The sequence below is a fragment of the Somniosus microcephalus genome, unplaced genomic scaffold (genome assembly GCF_052327205.1).
Source record: "Somniosus microcephalus isolate GS21.2 unplaced genomic scaffold, FLI_Smic_1.0 scaffold19, whole genome shotgun sequence".
In the NCBI taxonomy this organism is placed as follows: Eukaryota; Metazoa; Chordata; class Chondrichthyes; order Squaliformes; family Somniosidae; genus Somniosus; species Somniosus microcephalus.
The window spans coordinates 1,497,775-1,519,874 of NW_028225206.1; the positions used below are offsets into that span (position 1 = coordinate 1,497,775).

General features: G+C 45.4%; 1 protein-coding gene across 1 annotated transcript; it reads right to left on the reverse strand.

Moving 5' to 3' along the window:
• Positions 1-8,658: 8,658 nt before the first annotated feature.
• Positions 8,659-22,059, reverse strand: LOC147083914 (antigen WC1.1-like). The gene is made up of 7 exons (XM_085980059.1): positions 21,834-22,059; positions 21,657-21,698; positions 21,348-21,464; positions 20,272-20,379; positions 11,455-11,565; positions 10,816-10,947; positions 8,659-8,819 (listed from the first exon to the last, which is right to left on the reverse strand). Exons 1-7 carry the CDS (start codon positions 22,042-22,044, stop codon positions 8,659-8,661), a joined length of 882 nt encoding a protein of 293 aa, XP_085836185.1. The 5' UTR covers positions 22,045-22,059.
• Between the last annotated feature and the right edge of the window lie 41 nt (positions 22,060-22,100).

Genomic DNA, 22,100 nt, shown 5'->3' on the forward strand with positions numbered 1-22,100 from the left:
AATGCGATAGAACATTTCAATGGACTATCAGTTTGCAATATAAAAGTCATTTGCATTGCAATAGAACATTGGAATGTAATATTACCTGGCAATATAATAGTCATTTGTAATGCAATAGAACATTGCAATGGTATATCACTTAGCAATGTAACAGTTACTTGCAATGCAAAAGCACATTGCAAAGGAATACCACTTTGCTATATAATTGTCATTTGCAACGCAATAGCAAATTGCAATGGAATATCGATTTGCAAAATAATCGTTACTTGCAATGCAATATAACCTTGCAATTGAATATGCAATGCACTAGCTCATTGGAATTCAATGTTGCTTTGCAATATCATCGTCATTTGCAATGCAATACAAAATGCAATGGAATATCACTTTGCAATCTACTAGTCATTTGCAATGCAATAGTAAATTGCAATGAAATATAAATTTGCAATATAATAGTAATTGCAATGCAATATCACATTGTAATGGAATATCCCTTTAAAATAAATTCATAATTGGCAATGAAATAGCATATTGCAATGGAATATCAATTTGAAATATAATTGTCATTTGCAATGCAATAGAACATTGCAATGGAATAACATTTTACAGTATAATAGTGATCTGCAATGCAATAGAACTTTGCACTGGAATATTACCTTGCGATATAATAGTCATTTGCAATGAAGTAGTACATTGCAATGGGACATGGCTTTGCAGTATAATAGTAACTTGCAATGAATTAGAACATTGCAATGGAATATCACTGCAATATAATCGTTATTTGTAATGCAATAGAACATGGCAATGGAATATCGCATTGCGTTATGATCATCATTTGCAATGCAATAGAACATTGCAATGGAATATCACTTTGCAATAGTATCGTCATTTGCAATGCAACAGCACATTACAAAGTAATTTCAGTTTGCAGAGTAATAGTCATTTGCAATGCATTAGAACATTGCAATGGTATATCACTTAGCAAAGTAATAGTCACTTGCAATGTAAAAGCACATTGCAATGGAATATCACTTTGCAATATAACCGTCATTTGTAATGCGCAATAGCAAATTGCAATGGAATATCGATTTGCAAAATATTCGTTATTTGCAATGCAATATAACTTTGCAATTGAATATCACTTTGCAATATAATAGTAATTTGCATGCAATAGAAAATTACGATGGGATATCACTTTGCAATATAATAATCATTTGCAATGCAATAGCACATTGGAATACAATGTCGCTTCGCAATTTAATCGTCATTTTAAATGCAATGGAATATCACTTTGCAATAAAATAGTCATTTGCAATGCAATAGCAAAATGCAATGGAATATAAATTTGCAATATAATAGTCATTTGCAATGCTAAATCACATTCTAATGGAATATCGCTTTAAAATAAAATTGTAATTGGCAATGCAATAGCATATTTCAATGGAATATCAATTTGAAATATAATCATCATTTGCAATGCAATAGAGCATTGCAATGGAATAACATTTTGCAGTATAAAATTGACTTGCAATGCAATAGAACTTTGCATTGGAATATTACCTTGCAATATAATAGTCATTTGCAATGACGTAGCACATTGCAATAGAATATGGCTTTGCAGTATAATAGTAATTTGCAATGCATTAGAATATTGCAATGGAATATCACTGCAATATATTCGTTATTTTCTATAGCATTAAAAGACAGGCATAGCTTGGACCCATGTGGGTTAACCAGTGACAAATTTATTTGGAGGAAGTGAGCAGTGTCAAAGGAAAAGCTGTTTAATGTGAGACGGAGATTGGCCAGGTGGAGGAGGGTGGTTGTGGATTGGTATTGGTTCGGCCGCCATGCATGGATGAAGCGCAGGGCCCGCAGGCCATCCTGCTGTACCTTTTTGCTATGTAAGCTTTGGCAATATGGTTCTCTGTAAACTTTCATGCCAATAAAGCATTTGAATTGAATTGAATTGAATTGAAAACAGAGCGGGAGTGAAGCGATGAATTAAAGTGACAGGCGACCGAAAGCTCAGGGTCACCCTTACGGACTGAACGGAGGTGTTCCGCAAAGCGGTTGCCCAATCTGCGTTTGGTCTCCCCAATGTAGAGGAGACCGCATCGTGAGCAGCGAATGCAGTATATTAAATTGCAAGAAGCACAGGTAAATCGCTGTTTCACCTGGAAGGGGTGTTTGGGGCCCTGGACAGTGGGAAGGGTGGAGGTAAAAGGGCATGTGTTGTATCTCCTGCGCTTGCATGGGAAGGTGCCAGGTGAAGGAGAAGGGCTGTTGTGGGTGACTGAGGAGTGGACCAGGGTGTCACAGTGGGAGCAGTCCCTTCGGAATGCTGAAAGGGGAGGTGAGGGGAAGATGTGTTTGGTGGTGGGATCACGTTGAAGGTGGTGGAAATGGCGGAGGATGATCCGCTGAATGCAGAGGCTAGTGGGGTGAAAGGTGAGGACAAGGGGAACCCTATCTTGGTTCTGGGAAGGAGGGGAAGGGGTGAGAGCAGCAGTGCGGGAAGTAGAACGGGCACGGTCCAGGGCCGTGTCAACCACAGTAGAGGGGAATCCTCGGTTGAGGAAAAAGGAAGACATGTCGGAAGCACTGGTATGGAAGGTGGCATCGTCAGAACAGATGCGGTAGAGACGGAGAAACTGGAAGAATGGAATACAGTCCTTACAGGAAGCGGGGTAGGAGGAAGTATAGTCCAGGTAGCTGCGGGAGTTGGTGGGCTTGTACTGGATGTTTGTTGAAAGCCGATCGCCAGAAATGGAGACGGAGAAGTCAAGGAAGGGAAAGGAAGAGTCGGAGATGGACCATGTGAAGGTGAGGGAAGGGTGGAAATTGGAAGTAAAGTGAATGAACTTATCTAGTTCAGGGCGAGAGCAGGAAATGGCACCAATAAATTCATCAATGTACCAGAAAAAGTGGTGAGGGATGGGACCTGTGTAGGACTGGAACAAAGAATGTTACACATATCCCATGAACAGGCAGGCATAGCTAGGGCCCATGCGGGTTCCCATAGCAATACCTTTAATTTGGAGGAAGTGAGTGGAGTCAAAGGAGAACATGGTCAATGTGAGAACAAGTTCAGCCAGGCGGAGGAGGTTGGTGGTGGATGGGGACTGGTTGGGCCACTGTTCAAAGAAGAAACGGAGCGCCCGAAGCCCGTCCTGGTGGGGGATGGAGGTGTAGAGTGATTGGATATCCATAGTGAAAAGGAGACGGTTGGGGCCAGGAAACTGGAAACTGTTAAAGTGACGGAGGGCATCGGAAGAGTCGGGAATATAGGTGGGAAGAGACTGGACAAGGGGAGAAAAAATAGAGCCAAGATAGGAAGAGCTAAGTTCCGTGGGGCAAGAACAAGCTGAACCGATGGGTCTTCCAGGGCAGTCCTGTTTGTGGATCTTGGGAAGGAGGTAGAAGCGGGCTGTGCGGGGTTGGGGGACTATGAGGTTGGTGGCCATGGAGGGAAGATCTCCAGAGGAGAGGAGGTCAGTGACATACTTGGAAACAATGGCTTGATGTTTGCTAGTGGGGTCATGGTCAAGGCGAAGGTAGGAGGAGGTGTTGGAAAGTTGGCGTTAAGCTTCCGCACGGTAGAGGTCGGTTCGCCAAAGAACAGCAGCACCACCCTTATCAGCAGGTTTAATGATAATGTTAGGTTTGGATCGGAGAGAATGGAGTGCTGCAAGTTCAGAGAGAGGTAGGTTGCAGTGAGAGAGGGGAGTAGAGAAATGGAGATGGCCGATGTCACGTCGGCAGTTAGCAATGAATAGATCTAGAGAGGGTAAAGGCCAGAGGGAGGGGTCCAAGTAGAAGGAGCATTTAGAAAGCGGGAGAAAGGATCAGCCATGCGGGGGAAGACTCCTGGCCAGAGAAGTGGGCACGCAGATGAAGGCAACGGAAGAAGAGCTCAGCATTGTGCCGAGCTCAAAATTCATTCAGTTAGCGGCATAAGGGGATGAAGCTCAGGCCTTTGCTGAGGACTGATCGTTCGGGGTCAGAGAGGGGAAGGTCAGAGGGGATAGTGAAAACATGGCCAATCCTTTCTCCCGCTTTCTAAATGCTCCTTCTACTTGGACCCCTCCCTCTGGCCTCTTACCCTCTCTAGATCTTTTCGTTGCTAACTGCTGACGTGACATCGGCCGTCTCCATTTCTGTGCTCCCCTCGCTCACTCCAACCTACCTCCCTCTGAACTTGCAGCACTCCATTCTCTCCGATCCAACCCTAACATTATCATTAAACCTGCTGATAAGGGTGGTGCTGTTGTTGTTTGGCGAACCGACCTCTACCGTGTGGAAGCTGAACGCCAGCTCTCCAACACCTCCTCCAACCCATGCCTGGACCATGACCCCATTAGCAAACATCAAGCCATTGTTTCCAAGTGTGTCACTGACCTCATCTCCTCTGGAGATCTTCCCTCCATGGCCGCCAACCTCATAGTCCCCCAACGCTGCACAGCCTGATTCTAACTACTTCCCAAGATCCACAAACAGGACAGCACTGGTAGACACCATCGCGTCTGTTCAGCCTGTTCTTGCCCCACGGAACTTATCTCTTCCTATCTCGACTCTATTTTTTCTCTCCTTGTCCAGTCTCTTCCCACCTACATTCGCGACTCCTCCGACGCCCTCTGTCACTTTAACAGTTTCCAGTTTCTTGGCACCAACCGTCTCCTTTTCACTATGGACGTCCAATCCCTCTACACTTCCATCCCCCACCAGGACGGACTTCGGGCGCTCCGTTTCTTCCTTGAACAGAGGCCCAAGCAGTCCCCATCAACCACCACCCTCCTCCGCCTGGCTGAACTTGTTCTCACGTTGAACAACTTTTCCTTTGACTCCACTCACTTCCTCCAAATTAAAGGTGTTGCTATGGGAACCCGCAAGGGCCCTAGCTATGCCAGCCTGTTCATGGGATATGTGGAACATTCTTTGTTCCAGCCCTACTCAGGAACCCTCCCTCACCTCTTTTTCTGGTACATCGATGACTGTACTGGTGCCATTTCCTGCTCTCGCCCTGAACTAGATAAGTTCATTCACTTTACTTCCAATTTCCACCCATCCCTCACCTTCACATGGTCCATCTCCGACTCTTCCCTTCCCTTCGTTGACTTCTCCGTCGCCATTTCTGGCGATCGGCTTTCGACCAACATCCACTACAAGCCCACCGACTCCCACAGCGACCTGGGCTACACTTCCTCCCAGCCTGCTTCCTGTAAGGACTCTATTCCATTCTCCCAGTTTCTCCGTCTCCGTCGCGTCTGTTCTGACAATGCCACCTTCCATACCAGTGCTTCCAACATGTCTTCCTTTTTCCTCAACCGAGGATTCCCCTCTACCGTGGTTGACACGGCCCTTGACTGTGTCCATTCTATTTCACGCACTGCTGCTCTCACCCCTTCCCCTCCTTCCCATAACCACGATAGGGTTCCACTTGTCCTCACCTTTCACCTCACCAGCCTCCACATTCAATGGATCATCCTCCGCCATTTCCGCCACCTCCAACGTGATCCCACCACCAAACACATCTTCCCCTCACCTCCCCTTTCAGCATTCCAAAGGGACCGCTCCCTCCGCGACACCCTGGTCCATTCCTCAATCACCCCCAACAGCCCTTCTCCTTCGCCCGGCACCTTCCCGTGCAAGCATCTGCCCTTTTACCTCCTCCCTTCCCACTGTCCAGGGCCCCAAGCACCCCTTCCAGCTGAAACAGCGATTTACTTGTACTTCTTGCAATTTAATATACTGTATTTGCTGCTCACGATGCGGTCTCCTCTACATTGGGGAAACCAAACGCAGATTGGGCGACCGCTTTGTGGAACACCTCCGTTCAGTCCGTAAGGGTGACCCTGAGCATCCGGTCGCCTGTCACTTTAATTCACCGCTTCACTCCCGCTCTGATCTCACTGTCCTCGGCCTATTACACTGTTCCAATGAAGATCAACGCAAGCTCGAGGAACAGCAGCTCATCTTTCGATTGGGCACTTTACAGGCTGCCGGACTCAACATTCAGTTCAACAATTTCAGATAATTATCCCTGCCCCCATTTTTCATGCAGTATGATTTTTGCCATTCCAATTTGCAACATTTTATCTTTTCTGCCTCTTACAAAAGTACAGGATGTTCTTTCAATTCCTTCCTCCCCTCCTAACCCGCCCCCCTGTCTCTGATCCTGCTTATTATCTGTTACATCTCCAGGTTTTTCCAGTTCTGATGAAGGGTCCCAGACCTGAAACGTTAACTGTGTTTCTTTCTCCACGGATGCTGCCTGGCCTGCTGAGTATTTCCAGCATTTTCTGATCGGAATCTTCTTGAAAGGTCCTCTGTATCCCAGGGCGATGGGTCTCTGCGGGTGGAGATTTCCGCTATTTGCCCAAGTTACGCCCGCTGAATGCCTGTGAAGTTCTTATGCCTGGTAAATGCAGGTGTGAGGCCTGCTGTTACCAGAATCAGAGTTTTAAAAAATAGCAAAATAAAATGTTATCACTCATTTATACATTAAAAAAAACTGTGCAATAATGTAAGTTGATTTTTAGCCCGTTAATACATTTAATTTTTTTCAAAAAGTTAAAACTTTCGTTTAAAATAATTAATTAAATGGCATTTTAATTAAATTTAAATATGTAATTTATTTATTTATTTTATGTGTTTGTGTATTTTTAAAGTGATCCCATTCACACTTATGGGAGCTCCGTACGCACGAAACTCCCAGAAATATGAATGGGGGTTCCCTTCTTTTATTGGTTGAGCTGGCCCATGTGATCCCATGGGCGCTTGTGAGCCGCATGCGCACCTGAGATCCCTGGGCCTCTGCCCGCGCGGACCCGGAGAAGCCCAGGATCGCGAGCCTCCAAACCTCCCGGGCCACCAGGGAAATGCGGAGATTTTTCACAGGTCGGAGGCATCCACCCGCGGGAAGCCTCCGCTCGCAAATTGTGGGCCTTTGTGTTTAGACCCCACAAGGTGGCGCTATTTTCATCACACAACAACAGCGACTCCCTTATCAGCAGATTTAATGATAATGTCAGGTTTGTACCTGAGAGAATGGAATGCTGCAAGTTCACAGGGACATGGTTCAGAGTGAGGGAAGCGAGGATTCACTGAATCACTCCTGCCCTCCATCCTACCACAGACCTTCAGCCTTTTGATCTTTTCATGCCCCCTTTTCCCTGGCTCTTTATTTACTAAAAGCGGTTAATCTCTGACATTTTAAATTTCTGAAGTTATCACTGACATGAAACGTTAACTGTTTCTCTTTCCACAGATGCTGCCTGACCTGCTGAGTGGTTCCAGCATTTCCTGTATTTATATATAATAATTTTCGCCCTCTGCTGGTGGACACTTGCCATTGCAGTGGTCACACTGATGGAATAAGCATCGCCACCTGCTGGCGGACACTGCACGGTACAGGCGTTTTTCTGATTGAGTGACCATTTCTCCCTGCGGCTGAATAACTGAAATATTTAGCTTTTAGAATTAAAGTCCAAAAACAGTGGCTGTGGAACTCTGATCAGATTCTCCTGGTCTCCTGCCATACGCCGAATTCCCAGGGACAAGTGTCGTGCAGCAAAACAACATTGTGCTGTATCTAGGGATTGGTGTGTGTTTACTGATGGGACATAATAAAAACATGAACATCGACAAAGGCACAGATTTCAAATAATGTTTAATAAATGCATTTTTATTTTTCAACGCAATGTACATCACCATTTCCAGTAGGAGACTGCAGCAGTCTCTGTACATCGAGTATATGGCGGTGCAGGGACCAGTTACAATAAAGGGAGATAAAACAGACAGACTATTCCTTTGACCCCCTGCGGGTTCTGAACAATCTTAAATGGAGGATGTAAAAGTGAAGCGGTTACAAAATGAAGTTTATATAAAACCTTCAGCAATAAACAGATGTTCTTAATCTCTTTTACACAGTTGCTTAATCCACGCAGAGCAGTGTCTTACAGTATTACTATAGACAGAGCAATGATCCGAATACATTCTTCCTCTTTAATAATGTTTAATTAAGCAGAACGCAGCCAGAATATAGAGAAAAGCTAAATCTATGTATTTCAAAACAAATTTACATGGCGATTGATCAAATACATTGATGTTTATATCGTGAAGAAAAGCATATTCAGCATGTTCACACTGTTCGTTAAGTTAATGGATATTCGCTCAGATTTAACACAGGTTATTTCCCGCTACACTGTGACACGCCCCGAGACATCGCAACCTGGATTTTCCACTTAATTCTCTCTGAAAGGAAAAAAAACACCTTGAGAGAGCGAGAGAGGATTAAACAATTCACCAACACACCATACAATCAAATGGAGTCTTTTTCACTACTCAGAATGTTCTCTCTGATACTTCACTTCAATTAGCCTTTTATTTAAATAATAAATAAACAACATCTTCTCTCTGACAGTTTCAGTATCATTTGCCGTTAAACACACTCCCCACAATCACAGAATTGAATTAATTACAGCCAGTATAATGGGGTATTTATTTCCACAGTAAATGCACAGCATGTTCTCTCTGCTAGTTTCAGTATCACTAACGGTTGAACTCACTGCCCATTGTCACACAGTAGAATCCACCCGGGACTGGACACTCCCCCAGCACTGGGACACAAACAATGCAACAGATAATAAAACATTGCTCTTACCGGCTTGACGTAGATGTAACATTTTGAGCCACACAATCACTGCCCATCGGTGGCGGAATGTCCGGGGTTGTGAACGTGTCCCAGTGAACATGGTCATTGTTACCAGGAGTGGAAGGAACAGGTAAACCGGGATCAGTGCGGGTCTGAGAGCTGTACACTGTGGGAGAGACAGATTATGGATTAATGATGGCGGTAAAACCCGCATCAGTGTGGGTCACATATATCTGTCAATTTGGTGAAGGGGCTGGACTTTGTTCGTCTGTGAGTGGAAGAGAATTGTTTTCTACCCACACCCCCGTGCTGGGTTTAGAGTCATAGAGTCATAGAGTTTTACAGCACAGAAAGAGGCCCTTCGGCCCATCGTGTCTGCGCCGCCCATCCATCCCTGTCCAGTCTAATCCCATTTTCCAGCATTTGGTCCATAGCCTTGTATGCAATGGCATTTCAAGTGCTCATCCAAATGCTTCTTGAATGTTGTGAGGGTTCCTGCCTCCACCACCCTTTCAGGCATTGAGTTCCACATTCCAACCACCCTCTGGGTGAAAAAGTTCCTCCTCAAATCCCCTCTAAATCTCCTGCCCCTTACCCTGAATCTATGCCCCCTTGTTATTGACCCCCCCACTAAGGGGAAAAGTTCCTCTTTATCTACCCTATCTATGCCCCTCATTATTTTGTACACCTCAATCAGGTCCCCCCTCAGCCTTCTCTGCTCCAAGGAAAACAACTCCAGCCTGTCCAGCCTCTCTTCATAGCTGAGGCGCTCCATCCCAGGTAACATCCTGGTGAATCTTCTCTGCACCCTCTCCAAAGCAATCACATCCTTCCTATAGTGAGGCGACCAGAACTGCACACAGTACTCCAGCTGTGGCCTCACCAGCGTTTTGTACAGCTCCATCATAACCTCCCTGCTCTTATATTCTATGCCTCGGCTAATGAAGGCAAGTATCCCATATGCCTTTTTAACCACCTTATCTACCTGCTCCGCTGCCTTCAGGGATCTATGTACATGTACACCAAGGTCCCTCTGACCCTCTGTACTTCCTAGGGTCCTACCACTCATTGTGTATTCCCTTGCCTTATTTGTCCGTCCAAAATGCATCACCTCGCACTTTTCAGGGTTAAATTCCATTTGCCACTTTTCCGCCCATCTGACCAACCCGTTTATATCGTCCTGTAGCCGGAGGCTTTCCTCCTCGCAATTTACCACCCCACCAATTTTCGTGTCATCTGCGAACTTACTGATCATACCTTTTACATTTTCATCCAAATCATTTATGTAGATCACAAACAATAAGGGACCCAGCACCGATCCCTGAGGTACCCCACTGGACACAGGCTTCCAGTCACAAAAGCAACCTTCGACCATCACCCTCTGCCTCCTGCCACTCAGCCAGTTTAGGATCCAACGCGCCAAGGCACCCTGGATCCCATGGGCTCTTACCTTCTTGACCAGTCTCCTATGCGGGACTTTGTCAAAAGCTTTACTGAAGTCCATGTACACCACATCCACAGCATTTCCCTCATCCACCCCACTAGTCACCCCCTCGAAAAATTCGATCAGATTTGTTAGACATGATTTACCCTTGACAAAGCCATGCTGACTATCCCCGATTAATCCTTGCCTCTCCAAGTGGAGATTAATTTTGTCCCTCAGAATTTTTTCCAATAATTTCCCCACCACAGATGTTAGACTCACTGGCCTGTAATTCCCTGGTTTATCCCTGCTACCTTTCTTGAATAATGGTACTACGTTAGCTGTTCTCCAGTCCTCTGGTACATCCCCTGTGGCCAGAGAGGTTCTGAAAATTAGTGTCAGAGCCCCTGCAATCTCCTCCCTTGCCTCCCACAGCAGCCTGGGATACATCTCATTACCGCTGGGTGACAGCAGACGAGGTGCGTCTAATATCCGACAATCGGGCGGTTCAGTTTGAGCACTGGAATGATTCCTGGTGCGAATATTAACAAGGAAGATAATCCACACTGAACAGCATCAGGATCTCTTTTCTAGAACACTTCATTCCCTGTAATCACAACATGGTCTTAAATCAACCATCGCTCTGTGTCACCGCCGATTAAAAGGGAATTTAAAACAGCGCCAGTCCATTCCTACACAGAGGGCTGGTGACTGCGGGAATATCAGAGATGTAACTCACCGAGAGTGGAGAGATCACCGCCGGCACTTCTGAGTGTGAGGAGATCATCAGGACCACCGTCCAGCAGAAAGTGACCGCCCTGAGTGTCAGTGACTCCAGTCTCAACATCGTCATAATCGCCCGGAACCGGACCTGGGAGGAAATAGAGATTTCCACTGAAACCAAATGCCAGCACTGAGTACTCAGAATGATATTATTATAAATCAATCTACCCGGGCCTTGCAGGGCGGGAGAGTGGACCAATGTGGTCTTCGGGTGAAGTGGGGTTATCTGGGGGAATGATTGGACCGTGTCGTGTCGAGGTAGTTTAGTCTCCGTGTTAAAGTCACAAATATCGCATTGAATCACCCACCCAAGCTGCACACACATTTCACATTTCACGGCCCATGGAGCCGTGTGAGGAAACACAATGAACTGAATGTTTCCTTCCATTATACCATTGGGGGAAATCGATATGATTTTGTTTCAAATCCAAAGTATTTCCACAATATTTTGTAACAAAAATCACTGTCTAGTACTACGGATCCTTGACACTGTCATTTTTCGGCGAGTAAGCTCTGATGTCTTTAGTTGTTGGTTTTAGGTAATAAACTGTGTGAAGTCCAACAAATGATTGTAGTAATTGGGATATTTACCCACCCTGAATAGTGGAGGAGTTCCCTTCAGGATTTTCTGATCCCGGATCAATGTCACCCAAAATGTCACTGGTGTAATATTCAATCTGATTGAGGGAGTCAATGGAACCCGAAACTGTCAAACACAAAAAATGGATGGTTATTAGAGTGATTGATTAGCACATCGGAGCAGACAACATAATACCTTCATCGTCCCATTGACAAAATCTTGGGATTTCCTAACTGACACCATTGTGGGAGATCATTCACTACAAGGGCTGCAGTGGTTCAGAGGAAGGCCCACCACTACCTTATCAGGGCAACTAGGGATGGACCATAAATGCCGGCCCTCCCAGCAGTCAGACACAATAATGTATAATCCATTAGGACAGGCAATACCTCAGGTATCAGAGCAGAGAAAATAGTGTATAACACAGTCGGTTAGTACAGAGAGAGTGAGTGGGGTTTCCTGATCATGATCCCCCTTGGACACGACAGCGGCACACCCAGCCCAGTCAACACTGCAAAGTTCTGCTCACGAACATCTGGGGACTTGTTCCAAAATTGTGCGAGCTGTCCACAGACTAGCAAGCAACAGCCTGACATAGTGATACTCACAGAAACATACATTAAAGCCATTAGGTAACCTCTCCAACACCGACCCTGGCTATGTCATGCCCCACCGGCAGGATAGACCCACCAGAGGTGGCGGTACAGTGCTATACATTCGGGAGGGATTGGTAATGGGAGTGCTGAACATTGACTCCAGAACCATGAAGTCTTATGGCTTCAGGTCGAGCCGGGCAAGGAAACCAGCTGCTGATTACCACCAACCACCCTCCCTCAGCTGCTGAATCAGTACTCCTCCATGTTGAACACCACTTGGAAGAAGCACTGAGGGCAGCAAGGTTACAGAATTTACAGAATCAACGGTTCAGATCAAAATGTACCCACCCTGAATATTGGAGGCGTTCCCTTCAGCATTTTCTGATCCCGGGTCAGTGTCACCTAAAACGTCACTGGTGTAATATTCAATCTGATTGAGGGAGTCAGTGGAACCATAAACTGTCAAACACAAATAATGGATGGTTATTGGAGAGGTTGTTCAGGATATCGGAGCAGAAAACATAAACCGGATTCTCCGGGGCCTATGATCGCATACACACAATGTACATGGTCATAAGTGTCCCACAAGCTCCGTGTTTCCACATGTGATGCACTTGAACAAAAACGCAGACCTTGCAATCTGTCAAGATTCTGTTTGACAGATCGTGCTCACCCGCAGGAAATGGACATTCGCTGGCGCAGGGCTCGGCTCTTTGCCCAACTACCGCCCAGCGAATAAACACAACACTTACACCTGGTAAAAGCAAGAGTAATGCCTTCTTGTACCAGTGTAAGCATTTAAATACATAGTAAAATACATTTATTTAAATGATTTAAACATATATAAACGTTTAAAATTAGTTTCCGATATTTTTTGCCCCTTGAAAAAAGTTTAAATTTATTTTTCAAAAATTAAATTTTCTTTTAAATGTTTAATTACATTTTATTTTAATTAATTTTGACCATGTGATGATTTATTTTTATTTCAGTTTTGTTAAAATGTACTTTTTTAGGGGATTCCTATTATGCTTAAGTGGATTCCGTATGTAAATATTTGTCCTTCAATCAACATAACAAGAACAGATTATCCGGTCATTATCACATTGCTGTTTGTGGGAGCTTGTTGTGCGCAACTTGCCTGCCGCATTTCCCACATTGCAACAGTGACTGCACTCCAAAAGTACTTCATTAACTGAAAAGTGCTTTGAGGCGTCCAGTGGTCGTGAAAGGCGCTATATAAATGCAAGTCTTTCTTTAAATTGAATCCCCATAAGAATGAGAATCCCCCTTTGTGATTTATTGGGCTGGCCCACCTTATCACAGGGGCGCTTGCAAGTGCTCCTGGGATACGTGGGCCTTTACACAGGCTTATGCCTGGAGGCCCAGGAGCGCAAGTGTCCGAAGGTCCAGGGGCACCATGTAGGTGCTGAGTTTACTTGTGGTTCAGAGGCATTCCCCCGCGGGAAGCCTCTGACAGCAATTTCCAGCCCTATAATCGCTTCATCACCCCTGTGACACTGTCCTGGAATTTGGTAACTGACACCATTTTGGGAATCCTTCACCACAAGGACTGCAGCGGTTCTGGAGGAAGGCCCACATTACCGTATCAGGGAAACTACGGATGGATCATAAGTGACGGCCTCCCAGCTGTCAGACTCAATAATATACATTACAGACCATTAGTACAGGCAATATCTCAGGTATCAGAGCAGAGAGAATAGTCTATAACATAGTTGTTAATACAGAGCGAGTGAACGGGGTTTCCTGATCATGATCCCTCCACCCTCCCATCATCTCTTTCATTTACAGAGACTCTAAAACCGCCAGCGGTGACTGCAAAAATTGGCCCCCGCCCCACTCATGGGCCAGAAAATAGTGCAAGGAGGACAATATCCGATTCGTTCATCCATCTGTTTTTTAACCAAATGATTTATGTTAACGGTTAAATCCCTCCCTAACAATAGCCCAAGACAAAGGTTTCACCGATTCGATAAGCGTTATTGTTCTAATATCCTAAAGAACAATTTGTAAATTAAAGTTATACATAACAATACAACCTGTTAGAGTAAGTCGGATAGAAACAACCAATCCCTGGTTAGGATTTCCTGCGAGGAACATGTTCCAGATACAGGAATCCAGACTCCGAGAGAAATGGAATCTGGGACAATGCGGCTGTCGCCTCATAAAAGCAGCGAGTTTTTATGGGATTGTTTAAAGGGAATAAAATGAAATGTTAGTGACAGAGAATCCAAGGTCAGCTAATACTGGAAATAATGGCCCGGATTTTCCGTGACATATGACGGCGTACACACACCATCGTAAGTTTCCCGCAAGTTCCGGGGTTACGCGTTTGATGCCCGACAACCCACAACTTGCAATCTGTCCAGATTCTGTTTTACAGATCGTTCGAATCCGCAGGAAATTGACATTCACTGGTGCAGAGTTGGACTATTTGCCCAACTACTGCCCAGCGAATGCCCACAAAGCCCTTAGGCCTGGTAAAAACAGTGGTATGGCCTTCTTTTACCAGCGTAATGGTTTAAATAATTCTTGAAATACATTTTTTAAAGTAATGTAAATATTTAAAATTAGTTTAGGTTATTTTTGCCCCATTAAAAATGTTTATATTTAATCTACAAGAAAAATTGTTTTAAATGTTTAATTAAATTGTATTTTAACTAATTTGGAACCTCTGATTATTTATTTTTATTTAAGTGGTGTGAAACTGCGCTTTCAATTTGCGGTCGCAGGCTTCCCGCGGGCGAATGCCTCCGAGCCGCAAGAATAGTGCGAACCGACCTGATGGTCACGGATATTCGGACACTTGCGCTCCTGGGCCTCTCCGCGCACACCTGTGTAAAGGCCCACGTATCCCGGGGCGCACGCAGTTCGCAAATACCTTGCGATCACGTGGGCCGGCCCAACCAATCATAAAGGGGAATCCCCATAATCATGATAGGAATCCCATAAAAAAGACAATTACACACCAGTTAAAATCAAATCATTACACATTCAAAATGAATTAAAATGCAATTTACTAAAACATATAAAGCCAAAGTTTAATTTTGCAAAATATAAATTTAAATGATTTAAAGGGGCTTAAAATAACCTAAACTAATTTTAAACGTTTATTATTTTTAAATGATTAGAAAATATTTTAATATTTACTGAAAGTCTTACGCTGTTAAAAGAAGTCCTTATCTCTGCTTTTACCAGGTGTAAATTTCACGGGCATTCGCTGGGCAGTAGTTGGGTAAATAGCCCAGTTCTCCCCAGCGAATGTTCATTTCCGGGGATGCGGTGGATCTGTCGAGCTGATACTTGACAGATCGCATGTTCTGGGTTTTCGCGCATGTGCATCGTGGAAACCCAGAGGTTGCGGGGCACTAGAGGCTGCGTACACACCGCGTACTCGGTCATCGGCACCAGGAAATCTGGACCATTCTGGTTACCGAGACTCCATACTAAAATGGAATTCCCATACGCAAAATAGGAATTCCCCATTGAGATTGATTGGACTGGCACACTGCTTGCGAACCGCTTGCGCCCCTGGGATATGGGGCATTTACGCATGTAGATGCCTGCAGGCCCAGGAGCGGAACAGAGCAAAGGTCTGGAGGCAGCAGGTAGCTGCATACTTTTCTTGTAGGAAGTCACACAACACCAGGTTATAGTCCAACAGCTTTATTTGAAATCACAAGCTTCCGGAGCGCTGCTCCTTCATCCACCTGACGAAGGAGCAGCGCTCCGAAAGTTTGTGATTTCAAATAAAGCTGTTGGACTATAACCTGGTGTTGTGTGACTTCCTACATTTGTCCACCCCAGTCCAACACCGGCATCTCCACATCATGGCTACTTTCGTTGTGGTTCAGAGTCGTTCGCCCGCGGCAGGACTGCAACCGCAATTTCGAGGCCAATTTTGGGCCATATTTTCTGATCAGAGACTTCCCGCGTGCGGAGGCTGCCGATCTGGAAAAAACTCCACGGGCTTACCTGAGGGCTCCTGAGGTGAATATAGTTCTGCTCCTGGGCTTCTCCAACTCCAAGGGCGCCGGGCCCACGTATCCCAGAGGCACATGCGGTTCGCAAGTGTACCTGGGACCATGTGGGCACCAGGGAGCCAATCAAAGAAGGAAATCTCCCTTCATACACTTGACAGACAGTCCGGAAACATAGTAAAACTTTAAATACATTTTAAAATAAGCCATCACCTTTTGAAAATTAGTTGAAATTACAATAAGTTAAATATTTTTTTTTAAATTATATTTTTGGAACAAAATAATTAAAGTTTTTTACGGGGCTAAAAATAAACTGACCTTTTTTGAAAGTATTTTTACATGATAAATGAGTGAAAACATTGTTTTTTTTTACTTTTTAATACTTATCCTGGTTAAAGCAGGCCTGCTTTTACCAGGTGTAAGAATTGTTTGGGTTTTCTGTCATAGAGTCATAGAGTTATACAGCACAGAAAGAGGCCCTTCGGCCCATCGTGTCTGCGCCGTCCATCAAGCCCTATCCAATCTAATCCCATTTTCCAGCATTTGGTCCATAGCCTTGTATGCAATGGCATTTCAAGTGCTCATCCAAATGCTTCTTGAATGTTGTGAGGGTTCCTGCCTCTACCAACCTTTCAGGCAGTGAGTTCCAGACTCCAACCACCCTCTGGGTGAAAATGTTCCTCCTCAAATCCCCGCTAAACCTCCAGCCCCTTACCTTGAATCTATGCCCCCTTGTTATTGACCCCCCTACTAAGGGGAAAAGTTCCCCTTTATCTACCCTATCTATGCCCCTCATCATTTTGTACACCTCAATCAGGTCCCCCCTCAGCCTTCTTTGCTCCAAGGAAAACAACCCCAGCCTGTTTAGTCTTTCTTCATAGCTGAGGCGCTCCATCCCAGGTAACATCCTGGTGAATCTTCTCTGCACCCTCTCCAAAGCAATCACATCCTTCCTATAGTGAGGCGACCAGAACTGCACACAATACTCCAGCTGTGGCCTTACCAGCGTTTTGTACAGCTCCATCGTAACCTCCCTGCTCTTATATTCTATGCCTCGGCTAATGAAGGCAAGTATCCCATATGCCTTTTTAACCACCTTATCTACCTGTTCCGCTGCCTTCAGGGATCTATATACATGTACACCAAGGTCCCTCTGACCCTATGTGCTTCCTAGGGTCCTACCACTCATTGTGTGTTCCCTTGCCTTATTTTCTGTCAAAAATGCATCACCTCGCACTTTTCAGGGTTAAATTCCATTTCCCACTTTTCCGCCCATCTGACCAACCCGTTTATATCGTCCTGTATCCTGAGGCTTTCCTCCTCGCAATTTACCACCCCACCAATTTTCGTGGCATCTGCGAACTTACTGATCATACCTTTTACATTCTCATACAAATCATTTATGTAGATCACAAACATCAAGGGAGCCAGCACCGATCCCTGAGGTACCCCACTGGACACAGGCTTCCAGTCACAAAAACAACCTTCGACCATCACCCTCTGCCTCCTGCCACTCAGCCAGTTTAGGATCCAACGTGCCAAGGCACCCTGGATCCCATGGGCTCTTACCTTCTTGACCAGTCTCCTATGCGGGACTTTGTCAAAAGCCTTACTGAAGTCCATGAATACCACGTCCACAGCATTTCCCTCATTCACACACCTAGTCACCCCCTCGAAAAATTCAATCAGATTGGTCAGACATGATTTACCCTTGACAAAGCCATGCTAACTATCCCCGATTAATCCTTGCCTCTCCAAGTGGAGACTAATTTTGTCCCTCAGAATTTTTTCCAATAATTTCCCTACCACAGATGTTAGGCTCACTGGCCTGTAATTCCCTGGTTTATCCCTGCTACCCTTCTTGAATAATGGTACTACGTTAGCTGTTCTCCAGTCCTCTGGTACATACCCTGTGGCCAGAGGGGTTCTGAAAATTTGTGTCAGAGCCCCTGCAATCTCCTCCTTTGCCTCCCACAGCAGCCTGGGATACATCTCGTCCAGGCCTGAGGATTTATCCACTTTTTGGCCTGCTAAAACCGCTAGTACCTCCTCCCTCTCGATGCTAATATGTTCAAGTATATCACAGTCCCCTTGCCCGATTTCTATGCCTACATCGTCTTTCTCCATAGTGAACACAGATGCAAAAAATTCATTTAAAACCCCGCCTACATCATCTGTCTCTACACACAGATTGCCACTTTGGTCCCGAATGGGTCCTACCCTTTCCCTGGTTATCCTCTTGCCCTTAATATACTTAGAAAACATCTTAGGATTTTCCTTTATTTTGCTCGCCAGTGTTATTTCATGGCCCCTCCTCGCTCTCCTAATTTCTTTTTTAAATATGCCCCTGCACTTTTTATACTCCTCTAGGGCTTCCTCCGTCTTTAGTAACTGCCAAAAGCCCCCCTTTTTTTCCTAATGCATTTTTGTATATCCCTTGTCATCCAAGGTTCCCTTTGCTTGTTGGTCCCACCCTTGACCTTTACGGGAACATGTTGGTGTTGTACTCTCTCTATTTCCCTTCTGAAAGTCTCGCACTGCTTTGATGTGGATTTTCCTATAGGTAGCTGCTCCCAGTCCACTTTGGCCAGATCCTGCCTTATCATATTAAAATCGGCCTTCCCCCAATTTAGAACCCTTATTTCTGGGCCGTCTTTGTCTTTTTCCATGACCACCTTAAATCTCACCGAATTATGGTCACTGTCGCCAAAATGCTCTCCTACTGACACTTCCACCACTTGCCCGGCTACATTCCCTAGAATTAGGTCCAGTACCGCCCCCTCTCTTGTAGGACTTTCTACATGTTGGCTCAAAAAGCTCTCCTGGATGCACTTTAAGAATTCTGCACCCTCTAAGCCTTTCACACTCTGACTATCCCAATTAATATTGGGGAAGTTGAAACCCCCCACTATTATTACCCTATTATTTTCGCACTTCTCTGAGATTTGCCTACATATCTGTTCCTCTATCTCCCCCTGGCTGTTTGGGGGCCTATAGTACACTCCCAGCAAAGTGCTTGCCCCCTTTTTGTTTTTAAGTTCTACCCATATGGCCTCATTAGAGGAACCCGCTAACATATCATCCCTCCTTACAGCAGTAATTGACTCCTTAATTAATATTGCAACACCCCCTCCCCTTTTACACCCCACTCTGTCTCGCCTGAAGATTCTATACCCTGGAATATTGAGCTGCCAGTCCTGACCCTCCCTCAACCATGTCTCCGTGATAGCAACAATATCGTACTCCCATGTGTTCAACAACAACTTCAGTTCATCCACCTTATTTGCAAGACTCCTTGCATTAAAATAAATGCCTTCCAGCCTTGCCATATTCCCTTTTGCCTTCACATATTTGCTCTGCCTTCCCAGCTGACTTGTTTTTTCCTCCGTAAATCACCCCCTACTATAGCTCCACGCTGTATCCCATCCCCCTGCCAAGTTAGTTTAACCCCCCCCCCCACAACAGTGCTAGCAAACCTCCCCGCAAGGATATTGGTCCCCCTCTGGTTCAGGTGTAAACCGTCCGACTTGTACAAGTTCCACCTTTCCCAGAAGCAGACCCAGTGATCCAGGAAACTAAAGCCCTCCCTCCTGCACCATCCCTTTAGCCACGCATTCAACTGTTCTATCTTCCTATTCCTATACTCTGCGGGCGGAGGGTCTCCAGAAAGCGGAACTCTCTGCTCGCGGAGGCCCTTCTCCAGGGCAGGTGGAGGATCTGTCAAGACCATGCATGAAACCGGCATTTCCGATGTCCCTGCGGGTGCGTACACAGCGCGTAAACACACGTAGGGATCGGAATATCTGGCCAAACGAAAGGCGATAAGTGAAGGAATGAAGATGGTTTCAATCAATCTGTGACTGCATGTCATGTTTGAGTGAATATAAAATAAGAAATACAATCAGCCGATGGGTTTATTATTCCTGGGCTCAGATATCTGAAGGAGTCCGTGTGGAGCCGGGTGGGAAATAGAAACAGCGTCTCTGCTCTCTATTTACAAACAACCCAAAATCCCATTCTGTGAAAAATACCGACCAGTGGGAATCTTCCCAAACCATTGCTGTTCTCACTATACACACGGACACAGAGACACTCTCACTGTGACAGGACTCCTTCACATGGGGACAGTGAGTGGACTGCTGATCGTGTCCAGTCAGTACATTGACCATTAAAAGGGGTATTTAAGGGAAGGCAACATTTGTCCAGTGAAGATTCAATATCAAACGGAAAATACAGACCTGAACCCTGGGTCTGAGCGGAATCCTGGCCAGGTGGAATATTCTCAATCTCTTCATAAATTGCTTGGTACAAACAAGCAGGTGACTCCCTGCCGCGAGTGACAGCACCTGTTGGAGGGAGGGCGGGGAGATTAACATTTTGATTCACTTCACGCGCGTTTCACAGGAATTCATCTGCGGAAAAATCCAAATAACTGATATAGTGATAGTCAAGGGACAGAATCAGTTAGCGTGAATGTGTAGGAGGTTAGTTGTGTGTGTGATTCCGTGTGTGTGTCTGTTTCTCTGTACAGACACATGTTCACCTCCAGCAGACTGCGGCCAGTTGTATTGACCTCGGGAAGAGGGAATGAGGGGATATCAGGAGAAATGAGCTCCAGTTGATCGCTCGGTTACGGGGCCACACGGGGAGTTCAGCTGAAGAGAAGCTGGGTGAAGTTGACTGATCTCTGCGGACAGCATCAGTTTGGAAGCGCGAGTAAGGAGCTGATGGTTCTTTGGCATGTCCCGTCAGTGTGAGAGGAGCCTTGCTGTATACACAGTACAGGAGTGTGCTGGGCGGGTGAGATATGTGTGGAATAGTTGTGTTGGGATGTAGAGTAATCACCGGAGAATGCAGAAAGTCCTATAAAACTGTCACCTCTCAACATGGTGGACAGAACCCGGTCAGAGCGTTCGAGATTGGGCATCCGGACCCAGAAACTGAAGGGGTGGAACGGACACCCAATGGATAAAGGAAGCACAACAGACCAATAAATAACTGAGCGCACAGCCCAGACAGTTCAATAAACTTTCTGTCCCATTGTTGCAGCAATTAAATTCTTCAGGAATCTCATGTACCGGCTGATGAACTGGGACAGTGAATGTGGACACTTTAAATAACTCTCCCTTTTAAATGTCACATTTTACTCATTCGAGCAGCACATTGAATGGAACAATTCGCCAAAAGCGAATTCAGATTTATTGCTAACAAGACAACATGACACTCTATGGAAAATGAAGTGAACTGGAGACTCGCCCGGGTATGAAGCGATCTGAGATCAAGTGTTAATTCAGCGGCAAGATATGAGCCTCACCTCTTCTTGTGGACTTTCTCTGTATTACCGTCATCAGTGCGATCAGCTCACAGATTAGAAGGACTCCGAGGGTTATGCAGACGGCAACAGGGATGGAGGTGGTTTTTCCTCCCTGTCCTTAATCACAAGATTACAGAAAGGTTTAACACAGACACAGTCCGCCTTGTATTTTAAAAATGTTCCAGTCAATTTGGAACTGCTCACATTATCTACAGAAATTAACACAACCAAGAAAATGTCAATAACACCAATACCACTAATACGAACGCTAACATTAATACTAATAATAGTGCTAATAATGGTAAGCACCTGCAGGTGTGGACGGAGAAGCAGTAGGAGGCAAATCGAGTCCTGTGGAATATATTGTACAAACAGTTCATCAACTTCAAATATAAGGATTTTATATTGAAAATATAAACGTTGTTCTTAATTTCCGCAATCCATGAGTAATGATCACAGAACGAGAAAACGCCCTGCGACCCTTACCGGAACAAATCACACTGGCATCTTCCTTGTGATCACAGTCATGTTGACCTGCCGGTGAGGAACGACAGTCGGACAGAAAGGATTCACTTCCGGTGCACTTCACCTCATCCAGCCAGATAAGGCCGGCCCCCTGGGCAATTGCGGCCCCTCCTGCGGCCAATAGAGCGGGGCCGCAACCCAGCTGTCTGCAGACAACATTGGAATCGGCCATATCCCAGGAGTCATCACACACCGTGCCCCAGCTGTTATTGGACAATATCTCCACTC

What these genes read in the sequence shown, in the direction of transcription:
- LOC147083914 (XM_085980059.1), bottom strand. Translation starts at nt 22,044, where the DNA reads ATGGCCGATTCCAATGTTGTCTGCAGACAGCTGGGTTGCGGCCCCGCT. An exon ending in CGCTCAGACCCAGGGTTCAG is followed by an intron (nt 11,566 to 20,271) that starts GTCTGTATTTTC and finishes TGTGTTTGACAG; the next exon opens with TTTCGGGTTCCATTGACTCC. An exon ending in GAACTCCTCCACTATTCAGG is followed by an intron (nt 10,948 to 11,454) that starts GTGGGTAAATAT and finishes ATTTCCTCCCAG; the next exon opens with GTCCGGTTCCGGGCGATTAT.